At 33.1% G+C, this 13,460-nt stretch overlaps 2 protein-coding genes across 2 annotated transcripts; one reads left to right on the forward strand and one right to left on the reverse strand.

Moving 5' to 3' along the window:
• The first annotated feature begins 3,545 nt into the window (after positions 1–3,545).
• LOC120179625 (17.3 kDa class I heat shock protein-like) lies at positions 3,546–4,254 on the forward strand. Its single transcript, XM_039185184.1, has one exon. It carries the CDS (start codon positions 3,679–3,681, stop codon positions 4,156–4,158), a length of 480 nt encoding a protein of 159 aa, XP_039041115.1. The 5' UTR covers positions 3,546–3,678; the 3' UTR covers positions 4,159–4,254.
• Positions 4,255–11,952: 7,698 nt separating this feature from the next.
• On the reverse strand, positions 11,953–13,435 carry LOC120180261. The gene is made up of 4 exons (XM_039185635.1): positions 13,264–13,435; positions 12,871–13,177; positions 12,315–12,425; positions 11,953–12,219 (listed from the first exon to the last, which is right to left on the reverse strand). The coding sequence occupies exons 1-4, from the start codon at positions 13,417–13,419 to the stop codon at positions 12,113–12,115; spliced, it is 681 nt and encodes a 226-aa protein (XP_039041566.1). The 5' UTR covers positions 13,420–13,435; the 3' UTR covers positions 11,953–12,112.
• Between the last annotated feature and the right edge of the window lie 25 nt (positions 13,436–13,460).

The following is a 13,460-nucleotide window of genomic DNA, read 5'->3' on the forward strand; positions in this document are numbered from 1 at the left end:
AATTGAAAAGAAAAAAGCACTACAAAGGTTATTTTTACATTTGGTTTTATTTTTTTAGCTTTATATTTTATTTTTATTTATTTTAAAAAAAAGTAAGTTAAATAAATAAATAGAAAAGAGAAGAGTTGAAAGCTTTAGGGTGTTCTGCGTATGAAATAAAGAGGAAGAAGATGAGTTTTAAGTTTATAAAACTTTTGGGTAAACCATGCGTCAGATCCATACACTTTGGGAGTTCATTACTTTATTCACTTAAAATATGAAAAATCACGAAATAATCCCTCTAATTTAGGAGCCTATTTACAGTTTAGTCACTGATTTCTATGTTTTTTTAATTATTTCGAAATTAGCTACTATATTTTTATTTTCTTTTATTTTGATCTCTTTCCTTTATTTTATTATCATTTTACTCATTAATTTAGGGGATAATCATGAGAGTGGTTTCCAAAATGCGTTGGTCTTTATTTCTATTTATTTTCGTCCCTATTTATAGTAATATTTTGTGCCCTTTTTGTTTTATTTATATTATTTTATTTTTTTAATATTAATACTTTTATTTTATGCAATTTTAATTTAAGAATTCATTTAATTTTTATGTCTTTATTCTTTATTATTTATATTATAGCATTTACATTTCTATATTTTTTATTCTAGTCTTTTATTGTGACAAATATATCGCAATACTTTTATTTCACTTTATTTTCTATTCATTTTATTTTAGTCCTATGAATATATATATGAAAAATTCATAAGCATAACTTGATCAATTTCATAATTTGATTAAATGATAATATTTATTTTTAAATGTTAAGAAAGGATTGTCTTAACATAACTAGATGTCATATTTTAATATTTAAAATGAATAAATGTTTTTGTTTATAAAACCTAAAAAATATATTATTTTATTCTGGTTATATCAAATTATTTTAATTTATTCTTGGAAAGAATTATCACATTTTTATTATTTCGGTCGGAAAGAGAAATATTTGTCCTAAAACATTTTAGGAAATAGTTTCTCTTCGATTGGAAATATTGAAATATTTTCTATTTTTAGAATTTTCTTTAAATAAATTATGCGATTAAATATGGAATAATGAGATTATAAATTGAAATTAAATATAAATTTGTTAATTTATTGTAAAGACATTAATTAATAAACAAGATACCAACTTTGGGCGTTGTGGGGTGATAATCCTTCCCTACGCATAACCGACTCCCGAACTCATTTTCTAGTAAGCAAACCCCTTTTGTTATTTTAATATTATTTTTATAAATTTTATTAAAATAACATAGCATTTTTTGTGACCAATCACACCTCGATAAAATGATTAGTGACGACTCTACAAATTGTATTTTATCTTATACCAGAATAAAAACACTTACTTTTTCGAGATGACATTTAGAAAGCAACGACATTTGTTTTCGCCAGGCGAAATACCGTCTCGACAGTTATGATTAGAACATGGACAATTCAGTCAACGTTTTCAAATATAATACAGTGGTTATGATAGTTTAATTAGTATAAGATCCACATTTATACCTAAAAAAAGTTCGAAGTTAGATCGATGACTGAATTGGCTCTTATTAGAAAGAACCCCGAGCTTGCAACCTAAATCCCAACCACCACAGTCACATGCTCCAGCCGATTTCCATCGCTGGATCAGTGATGAAGGTTCACCTTTATTTGGCAGGCTATGTACACCACTTGGAAGTATGACTGTAGCACTAATGTCTGGACCATCCATAAGAGGACCATTTTTCCCAGAACCAAATTCAAGTTTCACCCCTGGTCGATGCTCTTTCAATGTAGCCTCAGCCAAGCTGTTACGCTTATCAATGAGGTACCCATCTCTGATTGGAAATCTCCTGTTCCTTTTTGGGATCTTGACAACGATAGCTGCCTGCTCATTGCTTGACTGGAAATCAGAACCTTGTGGATTTGCCTGTCCTAAATCCAAGGTAAGCAGAACAAATTCTCTGATGCTAAATTGATCCACATAGTTCGGCCTGGATCTTCATCTGGGCAACAATATTAGGGACATAATCCTGACCTTTGCTCTGATTCTTTCTTCTGACTTCTTGAATGGAAAAGAATGTGTAAATGCATCCATAATCTCCCTTCCCCGATGCACTTAACATCTTCACAGTAGCTGCAAGAATATTACTCTCGTTATCAACAGCAAACGTGAACAGAGGCAACCCATTCTTAACTTGAACTCTTAGAAGAGCTTGAACTGCTGAAGATCTACACCATTTGTTTTGTGCTGAATCATTTACTTTGCTTGTGCAATGGCTCGCCATATCCGATTTCGCTTTGGCTGACTGCAAGTGCAAAGCTGAATGTCTAAGCTGTTCTGATGATCTACAGGCACCTTCTGTTAATATAGAGTCCTGTAATTGGTTGGTAAAATTGATACAGTTAACTGCCTTCGGTTTTAGAAGCGGGTCTAATAATCTTCTCAAAGGGCTGGACCTGCTTCTGCTTTTAGTATCGTGTTTATCACAAGTATCAACACCAAAAGAAACAGCATTCTGAGGTTTTTATATGCAACCTTGCTTCCTTTAGCGTCTGATCCGTTCCAAGCCTCATTTGCATTAGGCTTTACGGGTGTTTCATTCGACCTCTCCTCTAGATTTCTGCTTCTGGAAGAATTAGATTCAGTCCTTGTTGCACGAGGTACAGAATGACATCTTTCTGATGGAATGTTGTTACCACTTAATCGAGTCATCATCACCTCTAATAAAAACAAGCAATTCATTCGCAATGTACAGATTAATAAACCGTAACCTATAACATTTAGGGTGATAATGAAACACCCCACGTTTCGTAGCCTTGTCCAATAAGCAGGAAAGAACATTTATTGCAATGACAACAAGTCAGGAGAAAGAGCATTTTTATTCCTTGTATTTTAATAATTTTATTTATTTTCACGTTATAATATTCTTAATAACTCTCTATTGTTTTCATCAATTATAACATTTGCAATTTTATTTAAGTTTAAATATATTGATACTTCAATTAGACGCTATAAATTAAATTAGCATTTAAACAATTTTCAATTTTAGTTGATAACTGAATTAGACATTTTCTCTAAAATTGATATATAATTTCTTTTGCTCCAAATTGATACCTATGTTTTAGTTCTATAAATTATTTTGATATTTTTACTAATGGTATTCTTTTTTTTGATAACGTGACAACATAAAATTTTATCACATGTTAATAAAGATATCAACGTGTTTGTTTTATAAATAAATAAATTTTACAATTTTTTTTAAATAATATAATTAAAATTCAAAATACTAATTTAAGAAAAATGCCTAATTCTAGAGTCCGTTGGAGTTGTATTGAGGCTCAAGTCTTACACTTGTTTGTGTGTAAAAAAAGCCCATATGGAATGTGAAAATTCAGGAAGGTCCTAGAAATCTAGAGACCGGCATCTCTATAATGCCCTAGAAAATGATTGACACCTAAAATAGAACAATCTTCTCAACACTAGAATGCTTAAGAAAACAACCAAAACTAAGTAAACAGATAATCTTTTCAAGACTCCGGGGCCTATAAAAACCCCATTTCAGCTGCTTCAAGTACTCAGACAAGCAATAGAAAAACCAAGACAGCCGATCTCTAAATTTTACCAAACAAAGCTCCCCATTGATCTCAGTTTCTCTTTGCCGAAAATGTCATTGCCATTGGTTCCAAGCTTCTTTGGCAACCGACGCAGCACCGTCTTTGATCCATTCTCTCTGGACATATGGGATCCTTTCAGGGACTTCCCAATGTCCTCTTCGCAAAACCCAGAAACCTCCGCTTTTGTCAACACCCGAATCGACTGGAAAGAAACCCCAGAAGCGCACGTGTTCAAGGCCGATGTCCCTGGCCTCAAGAAGGAAGAAGTGAAAGTGGAGGTTGAAGACGATAGGGTGCTCCAGATAAGCGGAGAGAGGAAAATAGAAAAAGAAGACAAGAACGACACGTGGCATCGCATTGAACGTAGCAGTGGGAAGTTCATGAGGAGGTTCAGGTTGCCCGATAATGCTAAGATGGATCAGATCAAGGCTTCCATGGACAATGGTGTGCTAACTGTCACTGTTCCAAAACTGCAAGTTACAAAGCCTGATGTTAAGGCTATTGACATTTCTGGCAAAAACAATGTTTGATATGTGAGTGTCTTTAACTCTGTCGATCAGAGTTTTGTTCCCTCTGGGTGTGATCTCTATAATATTATCTTATATGCATGTATGTATAAGAGAGTATTCTATGCAAATAACGTATTCGTGATCGGAATAAATTTCGCAGTTTTAACTACGAATTGTCCTAACTTCCAAAGTTGTTATTTCAAATCGAATATTCTATGCATGCGTTAATCCGTGTATGCAGCATAAGCTTGATCACCGGAAAATGGGTGATAAATAATTGGGATTGATGCACAAATACTCCCCTCGGTATGTGGTTGAAAGGATCGAAGAAGCTGCTCCCTCGGTTGCCATAGAAACTCTGGATCATCTTCATTTCTCTTGCACTATGGTTCGATGGAAAGCAATTTAAAGTCATAGATTTCTAAGTGTTTCAGATAACCTGATTGTTTCTTCCCGATGCTGAGGAATTGGGTATTTGTAACAAGCCGAAGAGGAACCTGATATTTTCCCCAACTTTCCTCTTTTGTCTTGTGGGCTTCAATTCTAGTGCTGGAATGGTCTGGATCCTTTTTGTTTCCATCTTCCAAGAATAAAATTACAAGGCTTCACAGGCCCACAAAACTGGGCCCTACCTAATAAAATTTGAAATTGTTTGTTTTTCCTAACTTCATTCGGGCTGGATTTCAACGGTCCAAATCTTTTACTATACTTAAATATCATTAATACAATTATTTTTAAATAAATATTATTAATTATATTATAGAAATCATAGTTAAGTCTCTTTCCAAAAATAATTCTAAAATCATTAGTAGGGTTTTTTTCTTTCTCTATTTCAGTATGTTTGTACGGTCTTCTTTTCTTTTGATTTTATTTAGTCGGTGATAGTATTAATTTTAATATTAATTGTCCACTATTGATAATTATTATTTTTATTTTTTATTTTTTATTATGATTTTTTGTTTTTTTTAGTTTTTTAATTTCAAATAAGAACCTTTGTTATTGTGATATATTTTTCTCTATTTTTGTGTCATGTTTTTTATGGTTTTTCGCATTCTTCTACAGTCGTATAAGTTTTCGCACAAAGATCCTTACGATATTTTTTCTGATTAATTTGTCGGTAATCAAATATTGTCAGATTTTCTCTTCAGTAAAATGGTGTTTGTTGATATAATTAAAATTATGTAGCAAAGCAGTTTGTCAAATTGTTTGGTTTGCTCACAACTCTTTTATCACTTCCTAAAACGTCTCATTCGACAAAGATAAAGAGATTTATGAAGGTTGTTAGATTTTTATTATGTTAGACGTTATTCTCAATGGAGGTTTCATTTTTCTTTATATTTTTAGTTTTAATATTTAGTGACTATTATCGTTAATTTTCTCTTTGAATACGTTGTATATTAATTCCTTCTATTGTTTTTATTAATGAAAACTAATAATCATTATTAAAGAAAAATTTCTTTCCAAAATAAAATAAAATAAAATATAGTCAATATAATTAAATTATCTTATCTGATTTAAATCTATTGAATTATAAGTAAAAAAAAAACTAGTTAATTATTGTTTTTGTTTCTATAGTCCAATATTATTTAGGTTTAAATATACGAAAAGGTGTTCAATGTATATCCGTTTTTTTAATTTAGTGCCTAACGTTTTTTTTTTGTTTCGGTTTGATGCTTAATGTTTTTATTCTGTTACTCAAAATTGGTCACGCCGTGACAAACCGTTATTTTTCTCCGTTAAGTGACACGTGTCACAATCTGGTAATTTTTAAAAATAATAATAATAATAATAAAAGTATATATTTTTTAAAAAAGAAAACATAAAAATTTTGAAATAATCCTAAAACTTTGAAAACCTTCATTTCAACCACTAACCCCTAAATCGTTCGACCGCCCCTATTCCAAACTCGTCCGCTCGGCGACGGTGGCTTATCAAATCGATTGGGTTTTGGTCGGACATGACCGGCAACTCATCTTCGGTGACAATGAGGCGGAAAGGCGACGGTTTCGATCGGAAATCACAAAAATCGATTATAGAATGAGGACTTTTCGTCGGACTTTCAAACGCTATTCCACCACAAACGACGGTGACTGGATGCAAGTGGATGACTGGGCTATTACCGGTCCGGGACGATGCTTCTAATGGGCTAGGCGGTGATGACTCCCGATGAGCGGTGGCCGAGGTTGGAGGTCGGCTCCCCACCCGAGTATATCGACCGACTTGTTTAAGGAAATTGAGCAGGCTAACATCTTTCCACCAATCATAATTGTTCAAAACAACAAAGTTTGAGTTCTTTTTAGAACCCAGATCTGCATTTTTACTAAGAATCTTATTTACAATCTCCATGATTCCAACAATGTTTTTTCCAGTGTATTCAAATCAAGTTCAGGTCTTTCTTGGCTTTTACCAGAAGGGTCACCAATTCTACCAGTAGCTCCACCAATCAAGGCGACAACTTTGTGACCACATCTTTGGAACCAAGAAAGTACAATGAGACCCAAAAGATTCCCCAAATGCAAACTCTCAGCAGTTGGGTCAAAACCACAGTAAAATTTGAGAGGACCAGCAGTTTCGTCTGAAAAAACCAAGCTGAGATTTTCTTTGGTTATGGTTTCAAGCAATCCTCTTTCCTTAAGTATTTTAATAACATTTGGCATGCTACTCGTTTGAGATTTCGGTTCAACAATTGACTGAGTGTTAGGGCTACAACTTACGGAAGAAAAATTGAAACTTTTAATGGGTTGGAGGTGGGAGACCGAATGATTTTCTTGCGATTAATCTCGACGGTGATTGATTTTGGGTGATCTGAGGGTCAGGTTGAGGTCGCCGATTGCTGCTGAGTTCGATGGGAGCGGCTGTGTACACCACCACCTGTCGGAGAAGGGTGGTTCGGTGACGGGTTAAAGGTTAAGGGTTGAAATGAAGGTTTTCAAAGTTTTGGGGTTATTTCAAAAAGAAATTGTTTTCTTTTTAAAAAATATATAATTTTATTTTTTAATTTTAAATAAAAATTTTAAAATTACCAGATTGTGACACGTGTCATTTAACGGAGAAAATTAACGGTCTGTCATGGCGTGACCCATTTTGAGTAACGGAATGAAATGTTAGGAATCAAACTGAAACGAAAAAAACGTTACACACTAAACTAGAAAAGCATGTATATATTGAACACCTTTTGTATATTTAAGTCTATTATTTATGTTCAAGATACAAACATAACTTGGAGGGAACGAGACAACCACATTATCAATTCCTAGCACCTGTTGGATGCTCCACCACTGATCATGCCACCTTTTCAGATACAGATTAGATCGAACAAGGGTCGATACCAAAATCATCTCTTTTAAAATTTTTAAATTTTTATATAATTTAAATTTTTAAATATTTTTATTAATAATTTATTTTAGTTGTAAAATTTATAAATTCATTTCTTTTATCATAAAATTGTACATTTATTTTTATAATCATATTTTTTCTCGATACGACCGACAGACAAATAACATATATATTTTAGTATTGATATTCATCTTTATTTTGTATATTAGATATCTCATTCTCGTTGGATCAAGCAATATGTTGGTTGGTGTGGGGCGAACTTTTGTGGCGAGCCATGAGGGTTGGTCTTTAGTCATTAAGTTATTTGATAATGCTTGATGAAGCGGTATGTGCTACTTTATAAAATAAGGATCTTAAAATATTTTATATTAAGACGAAATTAAATTTTAATTATTTTTATAAAATAAAAAATAAGCATATTGAACTAAATATTTTTCACTGAATTATTTTTACGAATGCGTGTAGTAGGAAAATATTTTTTAGGTCAGCACTTTTTTTCAAAGTGTGGGATCTCTAAATCTTGAAATCATGTTACGCATCATAAGTTACAGTTACCAATAGACGGATTTGACGGTGAAATGCTCCTCGAGACGATTGTTGGTCATACGTTAAGTTTTGTTTTTTTTTGTTATTTGGTAGCAGGGTTTCCAAGAGAAACATAGACATATTATGTAGTATAATAGAAGAGCACCCGACCTACAAGAGAAATAAATATATGGAATCATCAATATCGTAGAATTCAATCTTTCCCATCCAATAAACTTGAAAAGCAATTTTTAAATTTATAGAGATAGGCGGAACTAACATTTTATTTTGGAAGGGTCGGTTATCGAAAATAAATTTAATAATAACTTTATTTATTAAATTTTCTATACTTTTTTTTTATATAAATTCTCCACTAAAATCTTTTTAGAAAGAAAATGGAATGAAATTATGATAGTAGGTTTCCACACTTAAATTGTAGATAGAACACTTAAAATATTAAGAAAATCAATAGGGATTTATCTTTATTTATAAAACAAAGTAAGAGCTTGAAAGATTCTAAAATATTATATGGAATTGTTGAAATTTTTTAATTTTCATCAATTAAAATTTGAAGAAAAAAATAAATTTTAGTCTCATCTAATATAGTTTTTCTTATTGTATTTTATTTGAAAGTACTATAAAAATAAGGGGAAAAGAAGAAAACGAGAAATAGAAAAACAATATTGAAATAAAAACTCGAAAATATTAAATTTATAAGTATACTAATTAAATATTATCAACATTTTTTTAATAGAAGTCAATATTATTATTTAAAAGTGAAAATATCTAAAATTATTCTATTGCAACTAACATCGTAACATAAATACATAATTCAGATATTTTTTTTATAATATTGAAACTAGCCACTTTAGATGACATACATGGAAAAGGTTAAAAACTTAATCAAAAGACTGAAACAAAAATAGATACGGACAAATATGATTACTTTGGTAAACAAACTACAAAACGAAATTAAGCTATTGAAAGATCACTGAAAACCTCAAATCATAGCAGAACGTCATAAGTAACTATACACGAACGTAAAATCGCGCATCCAAATTTAATATGAAGGACCATAACAAGGAAGACCATAACAAGGAAGATCAACAAGATTTCAAATAAACGCCTTTTTAATCAGTCGTGGAGTTGTCAAATCCAACCTTGAGAAAAATATATAAAAGAACGACCAAACGATCAAGGAAAAAAAACGAAAAACGTACGACAAAGGTAGAGATAAACGTATCACAAAAGAAAAATTATTTCTATTAAAAATTAGAAATAACAAAGAGGAAAGATAACCGACAATCAACAAAATAACATCAAAACTAGTGTCCCCGCCGACTAAAAAAATCAAAGAAAAAAATTAATTTTATCTATAAAAACTTACACAAACTCAAAGAAAAAAGAGAAAATAACCTCAGTGACCAAAAATGCCTTATAATATACGATTTTAACCAACTTTTTTTGGATTTGCCAAAATGACCAACTAAATCGTAATGCGATCGATAATTCGCAATGCGATCTCCGGTATCGCAAATTAGTTTCCAGATTCGCAACGCGAACTTCGACTATCGCATTGCGATTTACATATTCGCATTGCGATAGTCCAAGTTCGCGTTGCGATTTTCCAAATTCGTTGCGATAGTCGAAGTTCGCGTTGCGATTTATTCCAAATTCGTTGCGATAGTCCAAATTTGTTTCTTAAGAATTTTCTTTAAAAATATAATATTCGAGCGGACGTGTCGAAGACACGTATTACCACGACCACGACCCCGACCCGACCCGACCCGACACGAGACGAAACGAGGCGGCAGCGGCGCGCGAGAGTCCCCCTTGTTCTCTATCACTCAACAAGGAAGTGGGAAAGCCAAGCCTTAAATACCATTCCCAATAGTGTTTCCAATACTATGTGGGATTGAGCATTACCAACACTTGTTCCCAATACTATGTGGGATTGAGCCTTAAATAGTGATATTATTTTTGAATGTTTTGCTTAAAAATGCAATAATCGCGATTGATTGTAGATTGACTTTTAGTTATGACATATTTAATCGTATAATACTAATGCAATTGGTTGCTGATTCAGTTGTTTTAAGGTGCATGATTGTTAATTGTTTCCTGAATAATCACATTGTATTGGAAACAAGTGTTGGTAATGCTCAATCCCACATAGTATTGGAAACACAATTGGGAATGGTATTTAAGGCTTGGCTTTCCCACTTCCTTGTTGACTGATAGAGAACAAGGGGGACTCTCGCGCGCCGCCGCCGCCGTCCGTCTCGTCTCTTCTCTCTCTTCTCTTCTCTTCTCTTCTCTTTTCGGGTCGTGGTCGTGGTCGTGGTAATACGTGTCTTCGACACGTTCACGCGAATACTATCTTTTTAGAGAAAATTCTTAAGAAACAAATGCAATACCACCAGTCGTTGCGATTTTGGACTATCGCAACGAATTTGGAATAAATCGCAACGCGAACTTCGACTATCGCAACGAATTTGGAATAAATCGCAACACGAACTTCAACTATCGCAACGAATTTGGAATAAATCACAACGCGAACTTCGACTATCGCAACGAATTTGGAAAATCACAATGCGAACTTCGACTATCGCAACGAATTTGGAATAAATCGCAACGTGAACTTCGACTATCGCAACGAATTTGGAAAATCGCAACGCGAACTTCGACTATCGCAACGAATTTGGAAAATCGCAATGCGAACTTCGACTATCGCAACGCGAACTTGGACTATCGCAATGCGAATATGTAAATCGCATTGCGATAGTCCAAGTTCGCGTTGCGATAGTCGAAGTTCGCATTGCGATTTTCCAAATTCGTTGCGATAGTCGAAGTTTGCGTTGTGAATTATCGATCGCATTGAGATTTAGTTGGTCATTTTGACAAATCCAAAAAAAGTTGGTTAAAATCGTATATTATAAGACATTTTTAGTCACTGAGGTTATTTTCTCTAAATGGAGGGAGGAAAACGGAGAGCGGCTAGAGTTTTCTAATAAATATGATTTTTCATTATCAATTTTCTTTTGGTTGCAAGGTATTAGAAGTAAAAACATTAATATTTTAATAAGTTTAAATCTATATATTTATGATTTTTATATATGAGAAGCCAAATTATATATATACTTTATATTTTTACAATATAAATTTAATTTCATTTATAAATATATAAGGGTGTATGTATATTAATATGAAATTTAAATAATTTGAAGAGAAGAAAATATTTTTCTAAATAAGTGAGATAAATAAAATTTTTGAAGGGTCATAATAAATTTGCCAAATGCCCCCTTCAGTTCCTATGTAGACTGTAGTAAATGGTTCGACCTATCACCCAAATGAATTAGTTTTTCTCTAGTTATGTTTGTCTATTAGTATTAATTTTCTACACGAAAAGATCAAGTGGGTATTCTCCGTAGAATTTGAGTATAAGACAAAAATAATAATTTTTGAGTCTGGGCTATAGCAGTTGTTGCCCCACGCTCCGTGTAGACTAGTAGAGCTTTTACTTTATTTTTAGAGATTCTGTTTACATTCTTAAGATGTGCAAATCAAAACTTTCAAGAGATATCAATAACTTAATTATCAAATTGTTTCTTTTTCCAGAATTTTATATTGTCATATATTTTAGATGTCTTTTCATTAATAATTTATTTTTATCTTTAAAATTTTATAAAAAAATTTCTTCTAGATTTTAAAAGATAAAATTATATGCCTATCCTTTATCATTAGAATGGTTCCTGATAAGATTTAGCAACGAATAATATATGGATGGGTTTAAAATCCCAAAGGATAGCTGCTTTTTATTACGGGTATTTTACAAGATACATCTTCAAAGAAGCTAACAAAGACTTAAGCCAGCCAGAGGAAGGCACAGATACTGTAGCCATCATTTTCATAGCAGATTTATTTTGATTTTCCCATCTAAGTTAAATCCTTTAAAACAAGGGCTGAAGGCTGAAAGAAACAAAACAAATCAAACTTAACCCTAGATTTCCATACAATTTTGACCACTCTCTGTCTTTATTTCTGTTTTATTCTGCCTTGAAATACAATCAAAAGCTTGAATTGATGGAAAACAAACAACCCCATGTGGTTGTTTGCATTAATATGTCCATTCTTGAGGTAGACTCATTTCTTGAAGGTTGATAGCCAGCGCTGCCTTGGACGGGCCCTTGTGCAGTGAATGATTCCTCCCACTTTCACAAGCGTCTGTATGCAATAAGCAAAAAAAGGTAATTAGATTGCGAAATGCTAAAAGCAATGAAGATGATAAAATTTGCTTGGTGTTGGATCAGTTTAGCTACCGTGTTGGAGAGGGAAACCACTATTGTTGGACCTTGTTGGAACACCTGTTTTCTCAAAGTGGAGCTTCAGTGCCTGAACTACTCTTGCAGGAATCAGAACTGTGGCACATCCTGATCAAAATCCTGGTATAAAATATCTGACCCCAAAACCATCGTGGGTCTCGATTTTTCTTAAAGAAAAAGGATTCGAATTTTAATATTGTGAATCGAGAGCAACATGCAAATGGACTAAACTAGGGGGACCGGGACAAGGGAAGATTCCACTTCACATTAATCAAATCTTGGACGCTAGCAATGGAGGAAAGATTCGTTGAGGAAATGGAATCCGAGAACATGGGAGGGAATAAAAAAAAACCATTTACCAGAATCCCTGGTCAAATCTCTCGAAAACCATAATTTGGAAAACAGGATAGTTGATAGTTCACTGAACACTTAACCACTCCCCCCAACAAATCCAACCAAACCTTTGCCTAAATCCTAAAAGTAAACTTTTAATTACCAAAAAGTCAAAAATAATTAAAAAAAAAACCTAGAGAAAGGTACTTTTTTTTGGAACCTTGTTTCTTGCGTGACTCGGTAGGGTTTCCTCCTATTCCACGAGGCAAGAAAACCCCGGTTCCACTAGAACCATTTCTTGAACCGGATGCATCGAGGAAAACCGCCCTCATGTGTGAACCGGTTTGTTGGTTGCCCTGTTGTTGTTGTTGCCGCTGGGGCAGATTGTACCAGGGATTATTAGAGTTAGGGGCAGCTTTATGGCCATTGTACTTGAACCCACCAAGAACTCTTCCTTTGCCTTGATGGTAATGCTTAGTTCTCGGCTTTTGCAACTTCATAGCTTGCTCTTGTTTAAACCTGTAAAACTGAGTTATACGACGAAAATTAGAGCCGTTTCATTTGTAAATGAATTCTAAATGGAGAAAAAACAAATAATGATATTCATTCTTACTTGGATTGCTCTTATTTGATCATCGATAAGGGATTTCTTTGCATTCAGGTTTCCTCCAGAAACTTGGATTGAATTGGATGTACTTGAAAATCGCTCACCTTGGTTATATCTAGCTGTTTCTTCATTTATCTTCATCTTTTCAAAATTCTCAACCATGGGTGTCAATGGAGGAGATGGCTCCCTAGATGGTCCAACAG

This window comes from Hibiscus syriacus, unplaced genomic scaffold (assembly GCF_006381635.1).
Source record: "Hibiscus syriacus cultivar Baekdansim isolate YM2019G1 unplaced genomic scaffold, ASM638163v2 tig00003715_pilon, whole genome shotgun sequence".
NCBI classification, from domain to species: domain Eukaryota; kingdom Viridiplantae; phylum Streptophyta; class Magnoliopsida; order Malvales; family Malvaceae; genus Hibiscus; species Hibiscus syriacus.